The following is a 27,281-nucleotide window of genomic DNA, read 5'->3' on the forward strand; positions in this document are numbered from 1 at the left end:
GAAAGAAAACTGAAATATTCTGGCTCAACCCAATAAGGTTTGGATCCTGAGCAGCCCCTGGTCTGTCTCGTAGCAACTGAAGGCCAGGGGTCCCACTGTCCCCTGGCCATGCAGGTGGGGAGGGCTGGGATGGGGCTGCAGCTGCTGCTGTGTCATGGGGAGCATTACTGTGCTGCGGAGCTGCGCCAGAAAAAGCAATTTGGGTGGGAGAAGATATGACTACAACTCCCAGGAGGCACCGTGGCCAAGTCAGGCCGTCAGGTCTAAATGCCTTTCACCAAAACTTCCTCCCCTGCCTCTTCCTCCAAAGTTAGGAGGACAATTGCGGTCCTTGAAGGGGGGAGGGGGAAGTACTTGACAATGTGATTTCCGCAAATATCCCCCCTCCCTTTTCCTTTTGGAATACTAGTCTTATGGGACAAAACAATAAAAATCGCTTTTTTGTGTATGTATGTGGCTTAATGCCAGTTGGCCCATGTTAGGTGGTCTCTGGACTGCTCCATCCTTGGCAGCATCAGCAGTGGCTGCCCCAGCATGGACCCTGTGGGGTTTTCCTGGCGTGTCTGGTGCACACATCCATGGGGCTCCATCTGTCCGTTGTGGGTGTTGTGGTGGTCTTGGTAGTTGGAGCTGAGCGCCGTTCTGCCCCATCCCTCCGTGCACCTCATGGGAGCATGTTCAGGCCCTTTCTCATTGCACTGCTCTGAAATGGCTACAGCAAAATACATTTCCAGTCCCTAGTGAGGTGACACTCAGGTATGCAGGGTACACCAACCCTGTTGTCCTAAAAAGCTGCAGAGTCACTGTGTTATGTGGAAAGTAAATGCCCATTTGAAAACCTGGCAGAGGAGTGGTAGAACCACCACCACTCGCAGACCTGTTGCTCTACAGGCAGTATGGCTTCAGCACAGGTTGGGGACAGGGTGCAGGAGCAGGAGGCATGGTGATGTCCTATGCTGGAGCTTGCAAGCCTCATGCAATGCCAAAGCCAGCCCTCGTTTCACCGCCGGGCAATGCAGCCAGTTCCTCCCTCCCCCAGGACTCTGCAGGCTCCTTCCTAAATGGGACCCAACTGGGGGAAAAACTACCCCCCAGGTTGTTCCCTTAGTTCCCCTTTGGCCCCCCTGGCTTTGCAGAGGCACCAGCATCACCCATGCTTGGGGCCAGGGAGTGTCTGTGCAGCTAAAGGGGAAATACAAGGAGGAAAAAAGTCCTGCAAGTTGTCTGTAGACATGAAAGACAGGCAGAAAAATGCTCAAGTCAAGCAACTGATGGTTTGTTTGTCTTTTTTGTCTTTGCCATCTTTGATACTTCACTTAACCAAGAATGTGTTGGTTGCTGTGAACCGTGTCAGCTGAAGCGCAGCAGTTCAGCAGCACCAGGCTGGGGAATAGCCTGTTATTTGTAACACCGTAAATAACACAGCACTGGAGTTTGTAGTAGTATAGCTGTGCTGATTTAACAAGGGAAAAGCAACCTGGTGAGAAAAACTCTATAGGTAAACCCCTGTATTTAGATGACATCTGTGTTCGATACGTCAGAACCCTGCCATGGTTCCGCTGAAACCGCTGAGGGCCCTCCTGCACTCCAACCCTTGGGCAAAACTGCTTTTTGCCACAGAGTGAAAGGGGAGAGTGCTTTTCCGGGTGCAAGAAAATGGTTTGAGAGGCTTGGAGAAGTTGATGGCTTCTTTGTGCTGTCACATGCTCACTCCTGCCTGCTCTGAGGCTGTAGTTTGGCATTTTTCTAGTGTCTAGCAGCCACTGTCCCTCTGCTTCTCCCCTCTCCCTGTGTTTGTGATGCCAACTGGTGACCAAGATTGAGGATGAGGTCCATATTTAAAAAAAAAAAATCCCTTTTTCTTTTCCTGTGTTATCTTTCAGCTGGAGGTTTGGGTTTGATGTACAGCAGCGTAGGCTCTTAGTCCTCAAAAAGCCCTTCTGCAGATGTCTCTATATGCCTCATGTATCCCCACTTTTGGCCAGCTCATTAGGCATGGCAATGAAAAATTTTAAAGAGAAGAAAAAACATGAATGAAGTGCGACTAAATAAAATTTTTAAAAAGATTCCTGGTATTCGCACCTTGGTTTTACAGACTGCAGCAGCATCGATCCCTGTGTGACTGCCATGCAGCGCGCTCCTTGCACCGGCACCTCGTGTTAAATAAGACGACTTTGCACTCCCTGTGACAGCAGTCAGTGTCCTCCAAGGGATGCGTGGAAGTTCCTGAAGATCAAAAAGCAGGTGGGAACAGAGAACCAAAGAAACCCCTGACAGACAATATTGTGTTTCTTCAGAGCTCGAGATATTTTTGAAGGTACGTGCCGAGTATCCACTTTATGAATTGCCTCTGGGACAGGGAAAGTTATGGGAAGTGTAGTAAATCACTAATGGACACGGGCACAATGGTGTTTCTTCTGGAAGAGATGATAACTGTGGGTGGAGAACCTGCTCTGTTGTGGTGCTCAGGAGAGGGGAATTGTGCTACGTAGATGCCAAAACGCTCTTTAAGAGTGTCTGCTCTCTTCTGCTGTTGATCTAGCCTGGCTCACAGCGGCTGCCAAAATAAACCTACCAGCAGAGAAATTAAATGTGCATTAACTGAACTAAGGTTTATGGATTTGTAAAGATTTGCTAGAATTCAGCCAGCCAGTTGCATAGGTGATGAGCGCTGAAATGAGCACTGGGTGGATGGGCAGGGGTTTGTCTGCAGAGACAGTTGTTCTTCTCTGCGTCTGAGATGTCCCCTCTCCGCACCAACACGCACGGAGAGGTGCACAGAGATGTGAGGTGGTGGAAGCCCCCTGCAGCCCGCTGGCCTCCTGCCCAAGGAAGCTACGGGGTTAGCAGAGGTGGGGCTGGAGAGTATGGCAGAGATGGGGCATCCCGGGCAGGCAGGTGCCCTGAATGATGCCCCCTGTGCCATCTGTCCACCGATTCCCATCCCGTATGTTGGTGTTAGCATGAAACCCCTCTGCAGTGTGGGGTAACATGTCCTTCTCAAGCATGGCTTTGCCCGCTCTTTGTGGTGGAAAGGTGATGTCAGTGATATAGGGTGACTTTTCTTATTTCCCATTGCCCCTATTCTTTCCTGCAGAATTCCACCCTGATTGTTGCTTTGTTCTCCCATGACACTGAGTGTTAGAAGTGTCTGTGCTCTCTTTTCCCTTGCTCAATACAGACAGCACTGGTGAGCAACCCTGACTCACAGCTCTCCATAGATGCTGAGTGTAGCAGTGTTTGAGCTCAACACCGTGAGCTGAGAGAAGCCGTGTTGCAATGCAAGCCGTGTGCAAGGGAACCCACCTTAGATTTCTCAGTTTGATTTTAAATGTGAAGCACATCACTCACACTAGTTTTAGTAAGCTGTTGGTAAGCCAAGTCCTAGTAAATCCAGTGTAAACGAGCTGAGCCGATGTGCTGCAGGTGTGCCCATAGACAAAGCAGGTACTGTTCTGGTGGAGAACATGGAGATGCTTCAATACTGCACTGCCAGAATGGGGTAGAGTCTGCCCTGCATTAGCAATGACCAGAGTTGGGTTATTTCTCTCACGTAGATTTGAGAATCATGGTTCAGTTTCTCACTAATTTAAAAAAAAAAAAAATCCTTTAAGGAAGAAAAATATCGTAACAACCATAGTGAAATCTTGCTGTAGAGGCAGAAGTGGGAACACTGAATTCCCTGGAAAAAGTCAGCGAGATGTCCCCTGTACAGCTGCAGCGGCAGAAGCTGTAGTACTGCAGACAGGTTTCAGGCATTTTACTGGCATGCCAGTATGCAAGACTGTGTTATAGCTGTTTAACGTATGGGGGATTTTTGCTTCTCCGCTTGTCAGTTCCATGCTTCTATAAGCACAAAAATTTTCTCACCCTCTCGCTAAAAAATCTGCTTCTTTGCATATTAAAAAGGGCGTATGGAAAGTAGTATGAAAAATGCAGCATCTGCAGACGAGTACTACTCAGATACAAACAATATGTGACCATAATTATTAGGTTGTCTTATGCTAAAAATAATATTGCATGTGTACTTAATTCATTGTTAATTTGCACTGACTTTTTCATTTGTTCCCCTCGCCAAATGTAATTTAGCTTTCCCATACCGCCGCCAATGACTTCTCCCTGTTGAAGTAATTGGGCTTCTGTGAGAAGAGTACAAAAGGGGAAAAATTGTGCTCCCTGTGAAAGCTGCATTTGCATGAGAGTGGAGCAAATCACTTTGAATCCCTGTACTCGCAGGGCTGGGAAGCTGAAATAAAAAAGCAGACTTTTTCCTTACCGTTAACGGATCATTTCTTGATAGGTTTTGCTTTTCCTCTAATAAGAAGTGCCTGCCACAAAAAAGGAACAGAACCCAGCAAACCACCCTGCCCTTTTCCTCCACCCTCCCTACGTTCTCCTTAACTCGCGGGGAGTGGTTTCCCCTTAATGAGCAAGTGCTCATAGGCTGGAGTGCCTCGGGGGTTGGGTCGCGCTTCATTTTGCCTTTGGGGAGCCAGCCTGGATGCTTGAACCGAGGCGCCGGGGCCGGGCGGGCGGTGCCGGGGTGCGGGGCGGCTCCTCCTCGGCGCGGGGCCGCCGCTTCGCTGGGAAAACGCCTTGCCGGTTGTAACAGCACCATGAGGCACCCGCTTTCACGGGGGCTGGAGGTTGGTAGAGAAGGAGCCGGAGTTGCCGGCTCTGTGCGGAGCGGTTGGGTTCCCGGCGGCGGGCGGGGGGAGGCTGATGCGCTCCCCGGGCTGCCCCGGCCCGCCGCGGGGAGGGGTCGCGGGGGTGGGCGGCTGGCTCTGGGACGGTTTTGGGGGAGAAAAAGGCAGATGCTTAAACACAAGACGCTTGTTTTCAAGTTGATTCCCTGCTTGGGCTCTCTGCTGAGGCTGGGCAGCGAACTTTGCCAATGGGAGGTGTTTATCAGCCCTGTAGGACATACTTGGGATGACTTATTAAATTTTCATGCTTTGAAATGGGTAAGTTTGGATCCAGCGAGGCTGATGAGCCCTACGCTGGGCTGGAGTCAGCCGGGAGGGCTCTGGATCAGGGAATTCGGAGGTGGTAGCTTTACGTTTGCTGTGGACTTCAGTGTTTGTGAGATTTGGCTGGTGTGTCTCCAAAGCTGGTGAAACTGCGTCGCTGCCCTGTCCTTTTTAGCAGCCGCCTTTTTGGGACGTGGGGAAAAACCTGAGAGTTTCCCAACATCCTAGCAGCTGGCTGACACAACCCATTCTGCTGAGCTGCCGGCTCGATTTCTTGCAACGGAAGCCTTTTCTGCCTGTTGCTACTTTTCTTTATTTGGCATGATGCTCTTCCTTGGTATAGGAGGCTGCTCTTCAGAAATCTTCAGCCCCCAAATGCCTCAGACCTGGCCTGGGCAATGATTCAAGCCGGTGCAGCTCCATTGACTTTGGGAGTGTTTTGCCTGCGTGGTCGGGGTTGACATGGGCTGTCTGTACACAGCAGGATAATGTGTGTTGTGTGTCCAGGTCTGTGTGGTCTCCAGATCCCTCCTTTCAGTAAATCTGCACGATGCCTCTGAAGTCAGTAGAATTACGTGGCTGTTTGGGGGACAGATGCTGATAGTTTAACTGGGTGGATGAAGCTCTGCTGGTTTGACATTCAGTTGAAGATCGTAAGTAATGGGATGTCACGGCGAGGCTGGTACGTCCAAGGCCGCTGGGACAAATGCCCTCTGTTTTGTAGCGGCCTGTGTTTGCAGCTTGAGGGGTGGGAACTGTTTTGAGTGTCTTTAATCGCTCAAGAATTCATGTTTTCCTCCCCGTGCCATCTCTGGCATTTGATAGTGTGAGCTCATGCCAGAGGCTCGCAGGTAACTGGGGAATTTAATTTCTGACCACCCCTTCTCATGGTGCTCACAGGAGTGTTAGCTCTGTGGCTTGGGTCTCGTGGCCAAATCCTGCCCAGCTCTGCCAGAAGTTGGGAAGCTCCAAGTTTAAGCCCTTGGGCCCTGGGCTACCCTTCCTTTTCAGCTTGTCATTGGTCTGCACTGTATTTGCTGTGAATATGCAGAAAGCCCCTTCCTTCAGTGTAAGTGTTACTGTGTGATACTGAGTGCTGCCCAGGGATGCTGGGATCCCTGATCCCTGCTCAGGGGATGAGCACTGAGCACCTCTGTGGGCTGGTGGCCGCCAGCCCCTCTTGTGCAACTGTCCTGCGCTCACCTGCAGCTGAAAGGGGTCCTTCCTCCTGTCCTTTTGCTGTGAGATACCACCAAACCTGTAAAATCAGTTTTCTTGCGGTGGGAGAGTGTCTGGCCTTCCCTGGAGCTGGGGGTGCAGCACGTGGGAGAGTTGTGGTGCCTGCACCGCCACAGCATCCCCATCACCCATCTTTGTGCAGGGTTTAGCTGGCTGGGGGGGCTGAGCCCTGGCACTGTCCTCCCCTCCAGAGAGGGGGCCAGCCCCAGGCCTTGGTCAGAGCTTTGTGGCTGCATGGGGGAGAGGGTTGAGGTTTATCAAAACAGGCTGGGGAAAAAAACCCAGATCCCTCTTTATTACAATTTACAGAGATTCCTATAGGCTGTGGTTCAGCACATAGGGAATCAGTCCGATTATCTCTGCAGCCAGGTACTAGTGTAAATGAAAGTTTATGAAGAGAGGTACATCTGTTGAATTTTTTTCTAAGATTTAACTTTCCTACTTAGAGAAGATCAAAGGGTGTCACTTAAATACCCATTTGCACATTTAATTTTGTCTAGACACATAACATCCTCCTTTTCAAGATTATTGAAAATTAGTGTTGAGGCTTTGGACTTACTGGAAAAGACTTAATAAAGTGACTTCTCCTGGGGGCCGTGATGCTTTTATTTTGAGAGGCTTGAACTCCTGCCACAAATAATGCTGTTGCTGGCAGGTGTCTCCTGAGCTCTTGCAGTGAGGAAGAGTTTTCTGGGATCAGAATGGCAGCTTCTTTAAACTGCTGAAGATACTGGTTTTTTTTTTTTACACACACACACACACACAAAAAAATTGTAAGCGCTAGGTAGGTAATCTATGCTGGTGAAATCATTCTTTCATGAAGCAGGCTGAAATCCCATGCCTCACCTAGAAATTGCTACTCTTAGGAAGAGTAGTAAGAAAAGTGTAAAGGCTTGTGTCAACTTGACATTGTTATCCCCTGTAATTTATGAAGTGATCTTTAGACTGCAGGTGTGTCTGCAGTAAAGGAAAGATCCCATGTTTACAGTGGGTCTGCTCTTGAGCAGTGATTTGAGAAATCTCTTCCTTGATAAACCATGCAAAGTGCAGTTGTGTCTCCTTTATCTGTTAATTATGAACTGAACTTGGGTTTTTAGTTATTCCTTCTCTGGTAATTGATTTAAAGCAAGTTAGCAAATATTCAGGGAAAGAAACATGAGGAAAATGCCCTTAATGCCAACGTTGCTACAAATTTTATTCCCTTGAAATGAAATTATAAAGAAGATATCAGTTATCAATGTTCATACAGGCTTCTAGATTTATCTTATCTATCTCTGCCTAATGAACATACCAAAGGAGAAACTCAGTCTCTGAAATAACTGAAGCCCTGGAGTACTGCAGCAAGCCATCATGCTCTGTTATCAGAAGCTCCCTTCTCCTATTGCCTTTGTTGCAAACAGGTGGTTCCTTAATTTCACATTGAAACAGCTGTTTTGTAGCAAGTCATTTAAAAAATAATTAAAAAAAAAGTTTGAGTGGGAATGAGCATTGTACAGCGGCCCTGAATCTGTGTATAACAGAGCTGAGGAAGCAATTTGATTTTTTTTTTTTTTTCCTGGGTGTTTAGTTGCTGGAGTGTCTAATGTCAGTAAGCATCTGGTCTTAGCCAAGGCTGAGGTCGGTGAGAGTGAACACTTCATGCCTTTTCCTCCTATTGTCTGGCTGACAATTGATGATGTGTGTTTTTAACTTGTTCTCACATGCCCTGTACCCTGGAAACTCTCCTGCAGGGACCAGGATCGATTCGGTCATGGCCATGTGTCTGATGGAAGTTGTGGTTGGGTTCTTTTTTTTTTTTTTCTTTCCCTTCACAAAACCTTGGCCAGCCTTTATTTTTGCCAAAAAGAAGGTTTTTTCAGTCCTTATTCAGGTGCTGCTTGCCATGCTTTTTCTGCACTCTGAGATGTGGGATGTGTGAGTAGCTGGCACGCAGCCTGGCTTCTTTGCAGCATGCTGTGCAGGGCCAGACCTCAGCCCTGCTGAGTTGCAGGATGATGATACATATATATTATCAATTTAATTTTTTGTTTGTGTATATAGATATATATATAAAAAAATATAACTTTTGACAGATATTTAGCCAGGTGCCCCTGCCCTGCCACTCACTTTCATGGACTTGTGAGCATCTGCCAGATGCACATACCAGCTCCACATGCGCAGACACCCTGGAAAGCAGAGGGTGGTGGAGGGACTGGGGGAAGAAAAAGCTCTGCTTGCCAACTTCTCTGTCCAAAATATTTGCCATGCTGCTTCCCCACCTGCTTGTCACAGGGTGTCCAGGGTGGCAGGAGGCAGCCGTGGTCCCTTGCGCAGGGGACATGCACTCTTACCCTGGCTCCTGTGCCTGGGGGGAGCAAACAGGAGGGAAACGTGGATTTGCAGATCATGATTTTTTTTTATATATATATATATATATACACACACACACACACACACACACTTGTGTCTTCAGGATTCAGAGTGTTCTGTTTCCATGCAATAATAGTGGGAGGTATCTAATCACTGGAGTTGGCATTGCGTGCCATTGCCACTGCCCTGAGCGCTTCACGCATCCCTCGCTCCTCGTGCCCACGCACTGTGGTGGCATTTAGTGCTTTCTAGATCCTTAAAGCAGATAAACAACACTGCAACCTGGGGGTTTACGTAACAAAGTGGGAGTGGGGCTCATGTCTGTCAGACAGCTCGCCTGCGCTGGGGGGCCGCGTCCCTCAGGCACCCATCTGCTGGCGTGGGGATGGGGGGAGAAGCCGTCTGGTGGCTGCTGCTCCCACGCTGGAGAGCTGGGACCCCAAAAGGAGATGGGATGGTGCCAGGCATCCCCCCGGCATGTGCTGCCTCCTCGCCAGGGGAAGAGAGGAAGCCACGCGTCCCGGCAGGAAAGAGTTTTGCCTCTGAGAATAAAATCTTGCAATTTAAAAGCAGCTCTGGTTCGCACAAGTCTAATAGACACCAGTGAGGCAAAACTTGCTAAAAAGGGGTCAGGGAGGGGGATGGAGCAACTACCAGAAGGACCTGCTGCTGCTCCAGCAGTGAGCGTGGCATGCCGGCGCGGCAGGCAGGGTGACAATGCAGTATGTAGTCAGGGTTTATTGCCAAAAAGGGATGTAAGATTTTAATATCAAGATAATCACCTCGAGATAGCAATCTTATTGGGCTAATGTGGTTGCTTTGCCAAGAAAACATGTCCGAGAGTGGGGGACATGGTGGGAATGAACCTGGCAGCATGTCCTTGGCATGCATCTGCTCGACTGTGCCAAGTCAGCACTGAAGCTGGCTGCAGCCATGTGCAGCGTTCACACCTCTGTGCTCTTTGGTTGATCGTGTTTCTGCAACCATTTTCCCTTGAAATATCCCCTTTGCACTCTGGGGATGCAGTGCTGACCATATTGAGCTCCAGCAAATAAAATTGTTCAACACCTCTAGTACGATTTGACAGTAAAGTAGCCAGTTTGCATTAGTTATCTTAGTGTAATAACATGGTCTCTTTTTCCTCTATCCCCTTATTTTTTGGCAGAGAAGACACAGATAAAATAAGAAATGGTCCTCTGTCCTAAGGAACTGACTCTCTAGGGAGAAAGGATGTAATAAAAAGGCAATGTGAATAGTGATGGGGTGGGCATTTTGCAGAAGAGAAAGAGCATTGCTCCATTGCCTGCCTGGGCAAGCTGGGGTCAGGTATAGAAAGCTTCTGAGAGAGGAGGTGCAGAGCTGAAGATGAAAAATCTCATCACTATTTGCAGGTTTACTCAACAGAAAGACTTTTTCCCTGGGTGTGGAGTCCTGTTTACACTATACTGACAGCAGCAAATATTCAGAATATTCATGGTGTTGGGAGTTATTTTTCTGGTTTACACCTCTGTTGGTGGAAGAAGAATTAAATTGTAATTTCCTTGATTGCATTTTTCAGGTCAAGCTGCGGAGTGGGCCTGATTCCTGTTTTAGATTTTTATTTCTGCCAGTGCAATGAGCCCTCGTGTGCAGCCCTCACATGAGGGCTCTTTTTTTTTTTTTTGTGAAGTAAGATAAACCTGCTGATAAACGCCTGGTGCTTTCCTGGGCTCCCCCAGGGCTGGCGGGGGGATCCTGGTGCTGCTCCCCACCTCTGGGGGCTGTTTGCAGCTGCCTCCCCACAGCAGGGAAAGGTGGTCTGGGCACAGAGGGACCGCTCTTCTCTGGGATGAGCGTTCCAGTGCACAGAGACAACAAGCAGTATCAGGCAGACAATGTCCCACAGAGCAGCACTCTGATGGTCTCTGTCCAAGCCTGTGCAAGCGGGTGATTCACAGCCAGTTGGTGTTTCTGGTTGTCTTGCTGTGCGGGAACTTGCTTCTTGGCTCTTCTCCCATCAGGGTCCCACTGGCGGCGAGCCCCGGGGCTCCTCCATGCCACTGGCGCTGACACATCACCGTGCGACTTCCCAGAAACTTCTCCTATTTTACCAGCCGGACTTTTGGGAGGATTGTTTTAATCAGAAATCCTCATTTCTTGTTCTTCCCCCTGGTCTTTATTTCCCCCACCCAGAACACAGCCTTCTCGTGAACACACACCGCTAGCTGCATTGCTCTCGGATCAGATGCATGTCACAGCACAGGCTTCTCTCACTATCAGCTGGGCTGACTCCTGCTCGCAGCCTCAGGGATCCCCGGGGTAAAAATAAACAGCAATAGTAATTAATTGCACATTTCCAACACTTTCAATAATCTGGAGTGTCGTGGCCATGGCGGTACCTCGTAACTGTGCCCTACTATCTGGCTAAAGGCAACCTCACTGCTTTTTTTTTTTTTTTTTTAATTTAAAAAAGTTTTCTCTCTCTCCCTCAACAAACTTTGAATGTGACAGAGACGAGGTAAAACAAGTGGATTTTTTTGGCCTGCATTTTCTCTTTTAATTCAAGTAAAATGCAGTTACGTGATGTGGTTGGCTTTTCCACGTGAAGAATGCAAATCTGCCTTGTTTGGTGTTTTCTTGGGTGTGGTGAGAAGCACCTGTGGGCGCTGGGGTCTCCCAGGAAGCTCAGCTGTCCTCTCTCTGTCACAGCTAAAGGGCTGCTGAAACAATTTGGAGAGCAGGCAGTGTATCATATAGTCTTTTCAGAAATAAATGCTTTGGTCTCCACGCCTCTTTTTCTAAATGTCTATTTATGTAGTCCCCATGAGATGTTCTGAAGTGTATTTTTCCATGACAGAGGTTTCCTGCAAATCGAAATTTTTTTTTGGTAAGTGTCCCACCCAGCATTAAGTCTTACCAAGAAAGAATAGTAGATGACTCACGGTGCTGTTGAAATTCCTGCGGTTAGACCTGATCCTGCTGAGTTTTGGCAGCAATTATGGCAAATGAGCCATTTTGTTCACTGGGAGAAAGAACCAGCGAGATGGGAACTGCTGTCTGAGCCTGTTCAGGTTTTTTTCTTTCTCCCAAAGCTATTGCTTTTCTTTCTGCCAAACAGCTTTTTTGTACATGTAGAAAACTGTCTGCAGACACCTTTCTGAGCAGCACTGCTCCAGAAGGTTGTGGCAGTTGAGGGAAAAATAATATTTAATTTTTGGCTCATTGTGTGCAGCTGCCTATCTTGTGCTGAGGTCTGGAGGATTAAGCTTGTAAGTTGTAACTTTCATGCTCTGATTTCCTCTAGGAATGTGTGGAAAAATACTATACAGGAGTTTTCACAAAACAAAGAGCTGCAGGGCACCTCTGGCTTGTCCAGACACCCATGTTGCTTGTAAGGTGCTGGAGGTCTGGGTATGTGGGTAGGGGAGAGAGGAGTGAGGAGGCAGCTGAGGCTCAATTTGAGTTCAGACACGAGCATCATCTTTCACTGCCTGCCGTCAGTGTGCTTCTGTGCTGGCTTGATGGAGGCATTTTTTTTTCCCCTCTGGGGAAGGAGGAAAAAAAACCCCACCTATATCCGAGGCATCTATTTTGTTCTAAGGAAGCTGTCAGTATTGTCAATGTGTGTAAATGAGCTATTTTGCATAAATTTGCAGGTGTCTAGTTGTATTTAAGCAAGAAACATAGGAGAGCTATTTTGTTTCTGCAAGTGACTTCTTTATAATGAGCAATTTTCCATTGAATTTGCCTGGGTTTGATCTTAGTTCAGCAGGTACCGACCTGAAACCTCAGCCATCGTTCCAAAGTTACTTGTGAAATCAGAACCGAACTTCTGTAATTATTTGCTCATCCTTAATTCTGGTAATGAATCAAACACTTCAAGGTATAGAAAAATTAACTTTTCAGTAACTCGAGTACCCTGTGTCCTGAGTGCTGTTATGATCCGATGGAGGGTCATATGGAGATCCCATGGAGGGTGTCCTTGGGAGAGGCTGATTTGCAAAGCCACCTGAAGCCCTCTGTAAAGTCTTGGGGACAGCATCACCTTTGCTCTCTGAGCTCGGCTCACAGCTTCTCTTACAATCACTTCTGGGACTTCCCCAAGCCAACTGTTTTCTTGTAAACTAGAAGTTCTCAAATATATGTTTTAGCTGGCCGGGGAAAGGAAAATGCAGTTCTTGAGAGGCCTTAATATTATCCTAGATCCACAGATGAAGCTGTTGGTGAACTGGTAGGAGATTTCTGGGTGTGAAAGGGAGGCCAAGGGCTGATGTTTGCCCGTGTCGGTGCTTGCTGTTGGCCATGGCTGAGGATAAGCAGCTGCTTTTGGAAATGCAGAACAGGAGCAGGCATGCACCTGCCTGTCATCTCCTCTGGCACATGTTGTTTCTAGCTCTTTGGGCATGATGCCTTATTGTACAATGGGCATGTGGTGCTGGGTGTCCCAGCTCGACGGTGGGAGCTGAGGCCATTGAGTGCTGTAGCTTTAGGGGCAGGCTAAAGAATGGAAGTTGGCCGAGGATGGAGACATCAAATTCTTGTGGAGTTTATTAGCCAGAATGCATGAAATGTCTTTAAAAGCATTGCTCAAAAAAAAAAAATCATTAGGGAGCTTCAGTTTGGAAAGGTGCTAAACCCAGGTTTGCATGCAGGGGTATGGTAGTGTTTTGGGGTGATGCGAGTAGTTGCACCATTTCATGGGGCTTTGCACCAGTGACTCCAGCCTGTCCCTGCCCAGGGCAGGGACAGCAGGTGACAGTGCTCTTGAGGTGGTGTAGGGTCCCATTTGGGATGGGGAGGCAGCGGGGTGCTGGACGAGGAGCAGAGAGAGGAGCTGCGACATACCCTTGCTGGGATGGTTGTAGGTGCACGGTGTCCCCAAGGTGCCACAGCTCCAAACTGCTCCCATGAACCTGACGTTCATCCTGTGCTTTGGGTTTACCAAAGTACATCCATGACATGCTGTACGCACAGTAAGCAAACAGCTTGGCAGAGGTTAATGTTCAGCGTGTGTGGTGACAGGGTTGATTCACACCACCAGGAAGCATCAGCATGGGACGGCACCGTGCAATTACCTGCACAGACCCAGGGGCTGCCTGGGTGGGTGGACGTGCAGCAGCCGTCGGTACTGCATGTGGGTCCCAGCCGTGCACCCTGCACTTGGGGGCTTTCTGTAAGCGGGACAAAAGCAGCAACAAAACCTAGGTGGTGGCCACCCTGCAGTGGTTGTCCCTGAAGCTGGTTGTGCCCCAGGGAAGCCACCCTGGGAGATGAGCCTGTGCCTTGAACCCCCCAGGCAGGGGAGGGAGCTGGACTTGGCTGCTGCTCACACAGGAGTGCTCAGAGTCCTGCACTGTGGTGCTACCTTCCTGCTCCCCTGTGGCCTTCTGCTCATGCCAACTGTTTTTTTTCCAATGAAAATTATTTGAGGAATTCCATTAAAACAAACAAAAAACCCCAAAAAACCAAATCAAGACAACAGAAATGGCATTTTATTAAAGCAATAAACTATTAGTAAAAATACATGTTCTCAATCTGCTACTCCTTGTTGCTGTGATACCCACAGAAATTTCTCATTTCTTTGAGCAAGTCACGTAAAGGGTCAACAAAAAGTTAGCACCTTCATGTGCTTTCGTGTGTGGTTTTTGACAGCAGGAGGAGAAAAGAAAAATCATCTTCCCACTTAATGGAAACTTGGCAATAAGCAGCAGGGTTGCATCTGGAGCAGGGATGGTGACCTCCTGACACGTACCTGTGCTCTCTGCCTTGATATAGAGCAGCAGCTGCCAGGAGCGAGTGCCTGTGTAGGGAGATGAGAGCAGGCAGGGCTGGAGTGTGATGGCTGAGAGATCCTGTTTTAGTCGCCCAAATCCCTCCCCGAGCGCAGGCTGCAGTGCTTTCCCTGGGTTTAGCTTGGCTGGCGGGAGTTATGCGAAGATCTGTAAGTGTTTGCATTTATCAGCTGCCACCTAACCCGCTGGGGGGGTTGGAGGTGCTGGGCTGCCTTCCAGCGTGCCCGCTTGGCTCCGAGCTGCCGAAATTCCCTGCAGAAATGTGGCTTGGCAGGTGGCGGTCGCTGGAGCAGACATGGCACCGGGAGATACCAGAATCATTGAGTGATGTACAGGATATCAGCCGTGTAGACATCTATACGTTTAGATCATGAAAATATGTCCTGTATTTATATGACATGTTCAACCATATATAAGAGCGGCAGCAATGCTTACCATCCCACGGGCACCTCTGAGAGTCCTTTGCATTACACTATCACCCTGGCAAGCTTCTCGGTTTTAGCATTTTATATAAAGCTTTTATGGCCAAGCTCTGTGTGTCTGCCAGCACGCTGAAGCGCTGCATTCTTTGACCTTCCTACTGTTTGTGCTCTTTGAAGGAGGTACTTTTTCCAGCCTCTCTTTTCCCTCAGCTCAGGACTCCCTTTGCCACCCTCTGTTGCGGGGTTTGGTGATGCTGAGATGGTGCTGATATCCAGGGTGTTGTCAACCAGTTCCCTTCGCCCTCTGCAGCTACAGCACTAGCGGGTCTCTAGGGGTAGATAACTGGGTGCTGGAGGCTTTGGGCATCCCCTGTCCTTGCTTTCAAGGGCGTTATGCACAGTGCTCCTGGGTTTAGGGGTGCAGAGTGTGTGCCGTGACCACATTAGAGTGGAGGGTTTATAGTGATCCAGGGGTTGAGCACAGCTCTCTGGAGGATGCACAGCACGAGGTGCAAGCGCTGTACTTAAACACTCTCATCTGTGCCTGAGGAATCCAAAACATGGTGATGAATACGTACGTGAAGGGCCGGCATTAATCCCTGATAAATACCTAATGATTGGCTTCCCAGGGGAGGCTGCGCTTCCCGTGGCAGCGTGGGGAGTGGGGGCTGTGCTGCGGGTGTGCTGCTGGACGGGGGGAGCGGGAGCCCCGTGCTAGAGGGAATGGGAGCCAGAATAACCAGCACATTGGCGTGAGATCAGCAGCCGATGCTCATCTGTGGATGTTTATGTTTTTCCTTTTGTGTCACTGTTCCGTAAAGCAAATAAAATGAGTCCTTGGGAGGGGCCTGATGCTTAGGCTGGTCCTGGGTGTGGGGAAAAACGCAGCACAGAGGGGTTTTCTGACTACAGCAGTGGGTTAGTCACAGTGTAATGACAGCACTGCCCGTTGTGATGACCATTGCCTTACCTCATTGTTTCCCTTGACCTGCCTAGTTTTTCTGTTGTCTTTTCTCTAGCATGAACGCGGCGGGACAGATGCTGCAGGACCCAGTATGGGGGCAGAAGGGGCTCTGCCCCGGTACAGATAGCACAGCAGGGACCTCCATAGATTTACTTGTTATTTACAGACAATCCCAGTCTTGAAGCATCTCGTCCCCTATTGCAAACAGGCCATGCGGATTCCCATGACTTAGCTTTTCCTCTGGGCAGGCTGGTGGCTTGGCAGTAAGCCTCACGTGGAAAGGACCATGGAAATCAATAAAGCAGAACCAGGGAACTGTGCTGCAGTCATTAAAGTGGGAAGTGCTAATTGGTTCCTGCTTTTAGAAGTATTACTATTAAATGTAGGAACTTTGTGAAAATAATTGTTTTGGAAACAGTGTTTTAAAATATTTTGCTTTCATCAGGATTAGGCCAAAGATCAGAAATTTAGGTCAGGATGATGTCTGAACATGATGTTTATTGTTGATTTGGATTCGTATTTCAGTTCTTTTTCAGCTCCAGATCTTTCCAGGATGGAAGCAATGCTTTATTTATTGTTCAAGGGTTGTTTTGTGTGTTTTTAGAAAATAAACCCTAATCCTCTTGCATTGTCCCTGTAGTATGAGCATCCAGAAGGGCAGATTTTTTCAGGGGGCATCTCCATGTGTTGTGCTGGCCACTTGCTCATTTGGCTAAATGACTTCCATGTACTGAACTTTAAGAGCAGGGTTAAGTCACTGCTGAGCATTTTTGAACTCCCTTGACTTTATTTCATACTTAAGGAATGTAACATGCTACCTGCTGTCTACAAGAGCCCTTGGATTTTGATTAAGTAGTGGGGGAGGGTATACTGAAAAATAAAAAAAAAAAAAGCGTGTCTCTTTTGCTTTGTGTGGGTATGTGGATTTCCTGGGCTGGAAAAGCAGGATCCTCTTCACAGTTGGGCACCCTGAGCCCAGGGGACACTTCCCGGCTGCTCGGTGGAGGTCTGACACCTGCCAAGGACCATGGAAGGAAGGTGTGCCAGGGTGTAAATCTGGGGCTGGTGACAAGCCTGGCTCCTCCTGGGGGATGCAAATAACTCCTCAAAAAGGGCTCTTGTCAGCCGAGAGTATTTCTCCGTGAAGGAGTGGTCCAAAGCTAATTTTACACTTAAAATGTGAGGAATCGGGAAAACATTTACGTAGAAAAGCTTTATCACCACCAGGCAGGGGAAATAGCTGTGGAGGGCATCGTGCGTAGGATTTCCTTGGCATCTCGTCTGGGCTCTCAGTGCCTGTATGGCACCCAGGCTCCTGGCAGCAGCAGGAGGAGAGAGGAAATTCATGGCTCAAGTCGTTTGGGTTTTGGTTTGTTTTGGTTTTTTTTTTAAAACCACCATCTCATTGCCCTGTTCCAGCCCGAGCCTGTCTGTTTTGAACAGTGGGGCCAGGGAGGCTCGCGTGGGTCCCGCCACCGGTGCTGCCTGCGGGACAAAACCAAGTATGGGAACAGAGGTTGCTTGTCACAGCCCTTGCCAAAAGGTCACTGTACTGGGAGAGATGTCATGAGAACTGGAATGAGGGTATTTTTCAGGGATTATAGTGTTTCTCGCTGTGGGGATGGGAGTTGATGTAGAGCATCAAACCCTGGGAGGCATTAGCAGGAAATGCTTGTTTTTACTGGATGTATTTTCTCTTCCCTCCTTTCCTGTTTCACAAATGAAGGCTTTCTCGGTTTCATAGCTCTGTGTGGTGCTTGTCAGCATCACAGCCTCATTAAGGAACAATGAGTATCTGAGCTTGTTGCAGATCTGCCATGATACATGTAAGAGAATAAACTTGGGCTGACCAAATTTTAGGTAGTGCTATTACCAGCTGCATACGTTTTCACATCAGGACTTGAATGTCTTCAAACACAGAACTGTTCATGAATATTTACTGAAATATGAATTTTCTGCCTTCCAATTTCCATGCCTTTGAAGCCATGCTTTTGTCGTCCTATGCAACAAGTAGAAAAAAACTGTTTCTTTAGCAAAGGCTGAGGTTGTCGTATGATCCCCTAAGTAATAACTTGAGGTTAAGGCATAACCAAAATGGCAAATAACAAAAATAGGTATCGGGCTTGCCAAGTTGCAGGGTTGAGCTAGGGGTTTGCAATACATTCACAAGGGCTCAGGGATTCATATAGTTAACTTTGATTTTTATAGTCATTTTTCCTGTAGTTGAAACCTTGATTCTTGGTGCAGTCACTATTTCCGATGTGTATATTGTACTAGTTCAAGAGGTTTGGGCCCCATGTGAGGACAGCCAGGCAAAGGGAGGCAGAGAGTTTAAGTTGTGCTTGGAAGAGGAAATAATTAATCTGAAAACCGGGCTGGATGAACGTGGTGTCAGAAGTGTTTGTGGGGGTTTTTAGTATGTTTTTTCCCTTTTTTTCCCCAATTTTTTACTATCGTCCTTTTTCCTTGTTTGTTCATTGTTTCCAAAGTTTTCCTCTACCGCTGACTTTTTCATTGGTTTTTCCTCCTCGCTACTTCTGCCCAGGCAGACTTGGAGCCAGATAAAGCCGGAGCAGCGCCTTCCCTCTGTTGGTATGCAGGTCATCCTGCCAGCTCCTGGCTGCCCAGGTGGCAGGTTTGGGCACGTGGGTGCTGGAGGTCTCTGGAGGGAGCTGGGGCAGCTGTTCCTCCTCCCCTGCCCCGGGAAGGTCAGTAAGGGCAGCCTGCCCTTACAGACCTCTGGCCCTGGGGACTCTGCAAACCCCTCCTTGGACAGTCCCATGCCTTTGCCATTAGACAGTTTTTCTCCCTAGTCTCTGCTTGAAACCTGCAATTCAGAGCAATTATCTCTTGTCTGCCCTGCTCACAGCAGTCTTCTACACATTTGCAGACTGCTGTCTTGTTTCATCCAAGTCTCTTCCTTCTCTCAGTCCTGACACTGTGTTCTCACGGGTCAAGTGTTTTAGATCTGACTCTTCCCATCTTCTGCACCCTATCTTCCTTTTTAGCTTGCAGGCAGTAGCCCTGTTTGTGCATCTTGGCAGTTTTTGCCTTTGTTTGGGTTGCCGATTCTTGACCCACTGAAACCCTGGTCTTTGTTTTTGTTTTTCTTTTTGTTTTTCTTTTTTTCCTCTAACAAACTGCTGCTTATTTTTTGTCCTGGATGGCAACAGCCAAATACTGAAGTGTAGCACTTGTTTCTAATAAATTTCATCCTATTATTTCCACCCTCCTGCAATTTGCCAGTATCATTTGAGTTCTCTTTCTGTCTTTCACATAATTGCAGCCTCCAAAGCTGGCAATATCATAAGTTTTATAAGCCTGTTCTCTAGTCCATCATTAGTGCAAGCAGAGTGGCACTGGATAGACACAGCCTTCTTGATGCAGCCCTTCTATTTTGCTGCTGAATCACGGATAACCGTGCTTGGCACGTGTTTACACCCAGCCTGTTGCAGATTAACCTGGGCACATTCCTCAGCTTGCCTATGGGAATGCAGGCGGTGTCCACATGGAGAGCTCTGGCCAAGAGGTTAAATAGCTCTTGCTGAGCAGAGCCATATAAAGCAATTTGCAGAAGCTTTCAGAGGGATGTGGTATGTCCCGTCTTTCCAGCAGATCCCCATGCTGCCCTCCCTGCCCGGGGCTGGGTTTGCCCCATACCCTCCGACTCCGCAGCAGCCGGCTGTGACGGGGGTGCTCAGCCGCTGCCCATGTTCGTGGGGCTTCTGGCTGGGCTGTAGGCAAGTCACGTTTTCCCTCTCGAGCCCATAATCTGCTTCTAATCTCAACAGGGGGAATCTTCCTCTCTTGCTGCTGGGACTCACTTAGGTCCAACTGCGTTTCGACTATGCTTTATCCCAGGACTCGTCTGTGCCAGCTGTGAAAACAGCTTTAGCTTTAAAAAAAAAAAAAAAATCCTGAGTTATGCAGCCCTGCTGTGGTCCTTAGCAAATAATCATTGCGTACACTGGTTAATTGTTTATCCATTAACTGACTGCGTCAATTAATCTGACAAGAGAAGGCTGGCCGTACCTGGCACGGAGGGGAGGAGGAGGAAGAGGGAGGATGCACATCCTTTCCGTGTTGGCTCCTGTCTGTGTGCTCTTCCTCCAGCCCTGTCGATGTGGTATTTGTTAGCTGATTTCCTTCAAGTGTAATTGCTGGCACGGCACATATAAAGTGTGTTCGGGCTTGTCTTCTCTTTGACTGTGCAAACCTCTTCTTTTGGAAAGTGCATTAAGTTTCCATGAAGCAAGAGCATCTCTTCAGACTAAAAAAAAACCAAACTGTGCTTTGTTTCCAAATGGGAATGCAGGCAGAAGAAATACAAAGCAAGATGCTGCTTTATTTCCAGCTAGACATGGCCAAAAAATTTCTCTGCGTGGAGTGCCGAACAGGAGGCGTGGAGTTCCCACTGCAGGGAAGCTGTGCAAACTTGGTAGAGCAGTGGGTAACATCAGTGCCTTGATTGTCCCACGTTTCAGTGCATCTCCACCTGTGAGGATTAATGCAAATTCCTTTTTTGCGCTCTCTGGACAGGAGGGGAATGAGGTACCCAGGGGTATACATGTGTGGGTTTGTGTTTGAATTATACAGCTGCATCTCCTGAAGTGACGTGCTAGTCCAGCGAGACCCCGGTCTGGTCCTAAAGCCTTCTGTGCTGTGGTGCCATTCCCAGCCACCAGTGGAAGGTGGCAGAGCCACCAAGACCCTCAGAGCCCTTGCTTCCAAGATGAAGCTGTTGATTCTGCATTTACTTTGGTATAAGAGAAGAGATTGACCCAGTTTTTCTTGATTCAAGTCTGTGTGCAAATGGATTTCTTTTTTTTTTTTTTAGGCAACTGATTTTAACGTTTTTAGGCTTACATGATATCAGCCTTATGTAGTAATAAAACTATGTACTTGTTTCAAGAGGAAACGATAATAAAGAATGTTCTTTCAAAAGCAGCTAAACACATGAATTATTAAAATGTTAAATTATTTCCAAATTACAGCATATCCAGCTCTTTCTGTGGAGCTCACTCAAGAATAATTGCACAGTGTTCTTTGCGGAGTTTAACATCAGAAATGTTGCACTTATTTTTCTTTTTTTAAAATCATTCATTCACACAATGTAAGAGCTTCCATGGGTATAAATGGGCATCCTTGTATTGGCTTCTGTAAAACATTGCCAGTTTGTCCCATCTGTATTTTTTCAGCGTAGCTGTCAAGCTGTGACATTTATTGCAGAGCAGAACAAAGATTGGAGGAACTTTTTATCACGTAGATGCTCAGGAGCTGGAGCTTGGCTGTGTGTAGGGACCAGCAGCTGGGTCTGCAGCCCCATGACGAGTTGCAGAGCCTGAAGGAGGAGAAAGAAGCAGCTTTGCAAATACTCACAAGCGCTGAAAGGTTGCGTCAGTGTTAGTGGGCATGCCTTGCATCTTGGGTGTGGGGTTTTTTATTTAATTTTTTTTTTTCTTCCTTCCCTGTTTTTGTCCTGACTCAGGCTCCTGGCATGGGTTGGTGGGGATAAAGGTGGGAAGTGCTGTAGTTGTCAGTGCCCAAACATCTCCAAGTGCCACTGCCTGACTGTCCTGAGCGCACAACAGCCTTCCCTGCGCTCACTGTCCCTGTCATGGATGGGCGGTGGGCTGGTCCCCTGCAGCCCCCTGGGCTGTATAAGGGGTGTGAGCTCCCTGGGGGGCTGTTGGAGGGGTGAGGACAAGCTGCAGCATCCACCTGTGTTGCTCCCAGGCTTTCTGTGGGCATCGGGGTACTCCCGACCCTGCTCTGCTCCATGGACGGGAGCCCTCATGGCTGTGACTTCTGAGCCTTCTGAGAGGATGGATCCGTGGGAGAGCACGAGACACGCAGATACCACGGGCGATTGTGTAAGGTGCATAGAAATAGAGGAAATATTAGTAATGCCAGGAGTTAATATAACTATTTCAATCAAAGGAAGAACACTTAACAAAATGCCTACTGATTTTCTGAGTGAGCTTTTCCTCCGTGCAGCCTAACCTGGGAAACAGCGTTGTGTGAATTAGGTCTAGGATTTGGCCAGGCATTAATACAGTTTGTGCTTTTTCTGGTGCATCGTCATTATTACAGAGATAGCCGAGATGACCAGGCGAGTTGATGCAGAAGCTTCCTTGCTTTCCGTTTGAAATCAATATGTGAAGGTACTCCTAAGCCACAACCAACCCCCTGCAGGTTTTTGTAGCCGGAAAGTGAAATATTATGTATTTTCCATTTTAAAGTACAACTGGAGTGTACGAGTCCTGTGGTCACTGGCATCAGGGAGAATTTTCTTTTGTAGCCTGAAGCTACCTGTGCTTTATCACTGCTCTGGGCAGTGGTTTACTGTAGCTGCAGGGCTGGGCGTTTTGCATTGGGCGTGTAGGATGGGGATAGTTGGGATGAATGGGAGTAAGGGGCTGGAGGGAAGATGAGGCCACATGCTGCTGGAGGTTTCCCTCGGCTCCGCTGTGCCGGTGTTGTGGAAGGGGCGATGACAGCCCTGCTCCTTCCTCCTCCCCAGCCCCGCGTGGCTCTGGCGTTTGGGTCCCTGAGATGTCACTGAGAGCTGGAAGCCATGCAGGTACATCGACGCTGAAGAAGATCGCTGCAGACATGAGCAACATCATTGAGAGCCTGGACACCAGGGAGCTCCACTTCGAGGGGGAGGAGGTCGACTCGGAGGTGGTAAATGACCCAAAAGGTGCTGGTGAGTTGACGCCCGTACATTCTCACCCCATGTCCCGCCTGGATTTAATAACCGATAATCCGTTGACAGATAGGGTACAACCTCAGTGGTTTTACCAAGCCCAGCCGTTGGCCCTGTTTTAGGACCAGGTGGCATTAGTCTTAACACTTGAGCTCTTCAAGTCAAGTCACTTCTGTGAAAGCTTGTCTTTAAGCTCTCTTAAATAAAACCTGGTATATTTTAGTGGAATTACTGCTGCTGTGTAAGTGCTCCTATGTTAAAGTATTGCAACTACCTGCTGGCTTTCATGCCCTCGTTGATGGTTACAAGGCTGTTGAGCTAATGGGGTTTGTGGTCCTTCCAGTGTGCATTCCCTTCTCTGCCATCTATCACACCCATGGGTTCAAAGAGCCGGGCACGCAGACGTACCTCACGGGATGTCCTGTTCGAGTGCGTGTGTTGGAAGTTGAACGCTTTACTTCCACAAAGAAGGTCAGAACCTCCAGAAGTTTCATTTAATTTCCATAGAACTGTATTAAATTAACCCACAACACCATTTTTGCGCATGCTTGTTCGTGAGCTGAGGAAGCAGGAATGCCTGTGTCTCAGAAAAACGCTCAAGAGAGAAGGTTTCCTGCCTGTTTACAAAACCTAATAAAGCAGAACAAGAAACTGTGAGACAGAATGATCTTTAAGTAAAATTGAATGAGGGCTCTTTAGATGAGCAGCTGCAGGAAAATTACTTATTTCAAAGCTGCAGCCCTTGTGGTGGTGTTTTCCTCTGCAGGTACCAAGCCCCAATGTTTACACGATCGAGCTGACCCATGGAGAGTTCACATGGCAGGTGAAAAGGAAGTTCAAGCACTTCCAGGAGTTTCACAGGGAGCTGCTGAGGTACAAAGCCTTCGTGCGCATCCCTATCCCTACCAGGAGGTGAGTGTGCAGCCCTGCAGACGCTGTGGGCTTTGGGAAGACAGGATTTTCTTTTCTCTTTTAATAGTATATCAGTGTGGCTTCACCAATCCCGTTTCTTTGCTGTAAGGAGACTTTAGTTCAATCTCTACATGTTTAGCAGGTCTAACCTAAGTGGTGCAAGCATCTCCCTGCTGACTCAGAAAGCGTGTTGGGTCCCGGATTATCAACTTTTGAGCTGAATTTGCCTTGAAATTGGGGGTTATGCTAATGCTAATGGAAATTGTTGGTGCGATGTTGCTTTCTGCCAGCACAGGCTGCATGCGGGAGGTGTGGGGGTCCTTGGCATGGGTGGTCAGCCCTGCCTGGGCTGCCCTTGGTGCTCGGAGTGGCTGGAAGCATAAGGGGAAAGAGAAGTGGGAAGAGAAGTGGTGTGGGCTGGTACGAGCCTCCTGATGTGGAGAAATGTGGGGAGATGATATTAGGAAAGGTGAAATTATGAGGGGTTAAGGGCTGGGGGAACATAATGCCCTAAAAATAGGGTTTAGGCTCCCTTTCCTTAAAAGGGCAAAAGGGGACCCTGAAAAATCAAGCTCTGATATTTCTGTGTTGTATTTTTGTTTGGGAGTCAGTTGGAGCACACTGGTTTCTTAAATGAATCCACACTTGCTTTTTTTTGCTTTCCTGCCCACCCATCTCTCGGTTTTTAAGAATTTGGATGGGAAAAATAAAAGCATCTCACAAGAAGGGTTACAGAGCAAGGCACACACACACTTGCAGCACTTAGACTCGACGTCTGGGTTTGTTTTTCCTTCCAGTCACACGGTGAGAAGACAATCCATCAAAAGGGGGGAACCGAGGCAGATGCCGAGTCTGCCGCACACTGCGGAGAGCACGGTGCGGGAAGAGCACTTCTCCAGCAGGAGGGTAAGTGCCCGGCTTGGTCTGCGGGGCCGGAGGGATGCTCTGGGAGGGCTTCTGAGGTGCAGAGATGCCAGGCAGCTTGCTTGTGAAGCCACATGCTATCAAAGCCCTTGTTTTATTACCATTAAAGTCTCTTGCTTGACAAACTTAGGCTTTGATAAGTCCAGCTTTAACGCCAAATTCTTCTCCATGCAAAGAGGAGGATGCTGCTCCCGGGGTTCATATAGGCAAAATCTTCCTCTGCAGTTGAGGAAAACCACGATGCCCAGAGTGGCGGTTCCCCTCCTCCCACGTGCTCCAACTTACAGATAGAAGAGGCAGTTCACAGAGTCAAGTTGCGTGATGGAGGCAGCCCCACGGCCATCAAAATCTGAGAGATTTCAGTCCTGTCCCCCTCTGAAAGAGGAGATGACAGTCAGGCTCTTGATACTGAAGTGGGTAATTTTAGCCGAGGCACACGTGTTCTGTGTAACTTCATCAGATGTTAACAGATGGGCCCTTCTATGAAGAGGGTGGATGTCTTCCTACCTCTTCATTGCAGCTTCTCTGTTTGCAAAAAAGAAGAAGGAAAAAAAAAAAGTCTGTGAAAACCCACCATGTTCGTTCACCCTGCGCTTATTGTTCTCTTTCTGTTGTTCACTCCCTCCCTGGGCTTTCTGCTGCTGAAGCCTCAAGTCCTAAAAGGTTGTGTCTCATGGCTGTGCAGTGCGGATAACCCTCCTTGCTGTGCACAGCTTTGATGCTGTGTGGGAAGTTTCAGGAGAGAGATGTTGGTTTAAAAGAGGAAGAAAAATGTTTTGTAGATCCTTCCCCCCCCCTTGGTTTCCTTGTGGGAATCCTACAGCTTTCACCATGGGGATGTACACCCCCGCTGCCCAGCTGGGTAGCTCAGTGCTGTGATGCTAATGCTGAGAAGGGCAAAAGTCCCAATGACATTTGTTTCTTTTCGGTTTGTTTTGTGTCCTATAGGACTCTGCCCGATTTCCCATGCCCAAACAGCTTAATCTGTTCTTTGCCCAGTTACCATGAGGATGGGAAGAGATTCTCTCTCCTGTAATGGTTTTTCCTCTTCCTCTGTCCTGGCTGAGGAGGACAGCCTCTCAAGCACCTGGTGGCCTGGCCACTGCCCTCTCTGTGGCTTTGGGACAGGGCAGCATGGTCACCGTGCTCTTCACCCCATGAGCCCGATGTTTTGGTTAAACAGGTGCTCTCGGTTGTGTCTGAGACTGTGTTTTCTCACGAAGCTAATTCGTGTGGGTCAGAAACAGTTGGGACTGATTCTTGTATTGAAAATTGTTCTGAAACTTGGGCTCAGTCAAGAAAGTTGACCTCTAAAATGACAGTGCCAAGCAACAGGTCTGCTGGTGGAAGGTACAAACGCGGATCTGTGAACAGTCAACAACCTGTGATCAAACTGTTTATGCTGCTGAGCACTAATCTTCCATGAGCACATAATAATGTATTTATTTATCCATTCAAGCTGAAAAGCATGTCTGATTTCTTCGTTGCATCCTAATGCCAGACAGTTGGATTGGGGTTTTTTTTTCTTGAACATTCCTGCATCTTATCTAAAGTCTCAATGTTTTAATTGTAGAAACAGCTGGAAGACTACTTGACAAAGATCCTAAAAATGCCGATGTACAGGAACTACCATGGAACCGTAAGTAGAAATTAGTTTGCTTAAATGCTTAAAGAATATTAGGTTTACAAATGTTGAATTCATTGGAAGAAGACATGGAGCTTATGTAAGAAACATTTTACAGCCGTTTTACAAGTATTTTGGCTTAGCTGATTTCTCTGACATGGATGTAATATGATTAAAACAAAAGGAAGAGAGTGAATGGCTCACTCCTGGAGGTTGCTGTTATAACACAGCGATAACCTCCTCAAGGCAGTCCAGCCCCAAAAGCTGCTTGCACATGTATAATGTAGTGGGTTTCTCTTCAATTCTGGGGAGTGTTTACGATGATAAGTTGAAGTTTTAAATACTTAAACAATTAGAGTCCAAACCATATTTGTAATTGCTCCTTCAGTTTGGGCTTTGTGTGTGGTACTGGGTGCAAATTTGTCTCAGGTTCCTATTCTGTGCACTTTCACTGGACATCAGCAACGTTGAGTTCATATGAGTGATACCCATTCACCTCTGCGGGTATTTTGTCACTTCCAAAGGGAGATGGTAATTGGCTTATTTCCCCAAGTCAGTAGTCTTTTTGAAATGATGAGAGATGTCAAATCCAACATCAGGCCTATTCTGAACAAAAATATTTCCTTTGAAAGCCATCGTCAAATGTTTCTTCAGTAGTCCTCACCTGTCAGCTGCAGCTGTAACATCTCCCTGGGATGGTAATTTATTTCCCCTTTTTTGGCAGCATAATGACTGTTACTCCATCTCTTGCATTATCAGCAAAACCTGATGCATGCATCGAGTAGCTGTAGAGCTTAGTGACATATCTGAGCAAGGGGTGACAACTGGGAACACGTGCTTTTCAAACATGGCAGAAATGTAGACTACACTTAGGGTATCTGTAGCAGCCAGTTCTTCTGTTCAACTTTTGTTGTTGTTGTTTGGTAGGTATTCTGCTCTTTTGCAGGATTTCAGTTGTGTAGAGGTGTTGGGCAGCATGTAGCTGGATGTTGTGCCCAAAAGCTGTGTGTGCTCTTGTTGCAGAGCTCGGTGTGTTGAGCACTGCTTGTTACATGAGACAAAGTGCTCGTCCAGCCTTGGCCATCGTGCTTTGGGTTGGGCAGGGTGCTTTGGGTTGCAAGAAGTCCTCAGATCTGGACTGAGAGGAACTGTGTTTCTTAGAGTGCTTCTTTTGGGGACAGGCTGTAGACCTTAAGTCCAGTGCAGTCAAGGGCTGTGTTAGTCTGCATGTGGAAAATAGTTATCTTCTGTTCTAAAGGCAAGATTGGGATAACTTGGCAATTTTGATCAGTAGCATATGCAAAGTGAGGGAGAGTTATTTTACAGTGTGGATCTGTCTTGTCATTCTTAGGCAGGCATTGCTTTTTTCAAATATTTTGGAGAATTTCTGCTCATAT

General features: G+C 47.8%; 1 protein-coding gene across 2 annotated transcripts in view; it reads left to right on the top strand.

The window, feature by feature from the left end:
- Nucleotides 1-4,519: 4,519 nt before the first annotated feature.
- Nucleotides 4,520-27,281, top strand: part of PLD1 (phospholipase D1) — a 66,648-nt gene continuing 43,886 nt past the window's right edge. For both annotated transcript variants that reach the window (XM_076341362.1, XM_076341363.1), the window contains exons 1-6: nucleotides 4,520-4,646; nucleotides 22,239-22,424; nucleotides 22,768-22,895; nucleotides 23,191-23,336; nucleotides 24,134-24,242; nucleotides 25,834-25,899. In XM_076341362.1, the coding sequence (XP_076197477.1) occupies nucleotides 22,271-22,424; nucleotides 22,768-22,895; nucleotides 23,191-23,336; nucleotides 24,134-24,242; nucleotides 25,834-25,899 (603 nt within the window). In that variant the 5' untranslated portion in view covers nucleotides 4,520-4,646; nucleotides 22,239-22,270. The remainder of the gene's footprint in view (nucleotides 4,647-22,238; nucleotides 22,425-22,767; nucleotides 22,896-23,190; nucleotides 23,337-24,133; nucleotides 24,243-25,833; nucleotides 25,900-27,281) is intronic.

The sequence above is a fragment of the Aptenodytes patagonicus genome, chromosome 6 (genome assembly GCF_965638725.1).
Source record: "Aptenodytes patagonicus chromosome 6, bAptPat1.pri.cur, whole genome shotgun sequence".
NCBI lineage: Eukaryota > Metazoa > Chordata > Aves > Sphenisciformes > Spheniscidae > Aptenodytes > Aptenodytes patagonicus.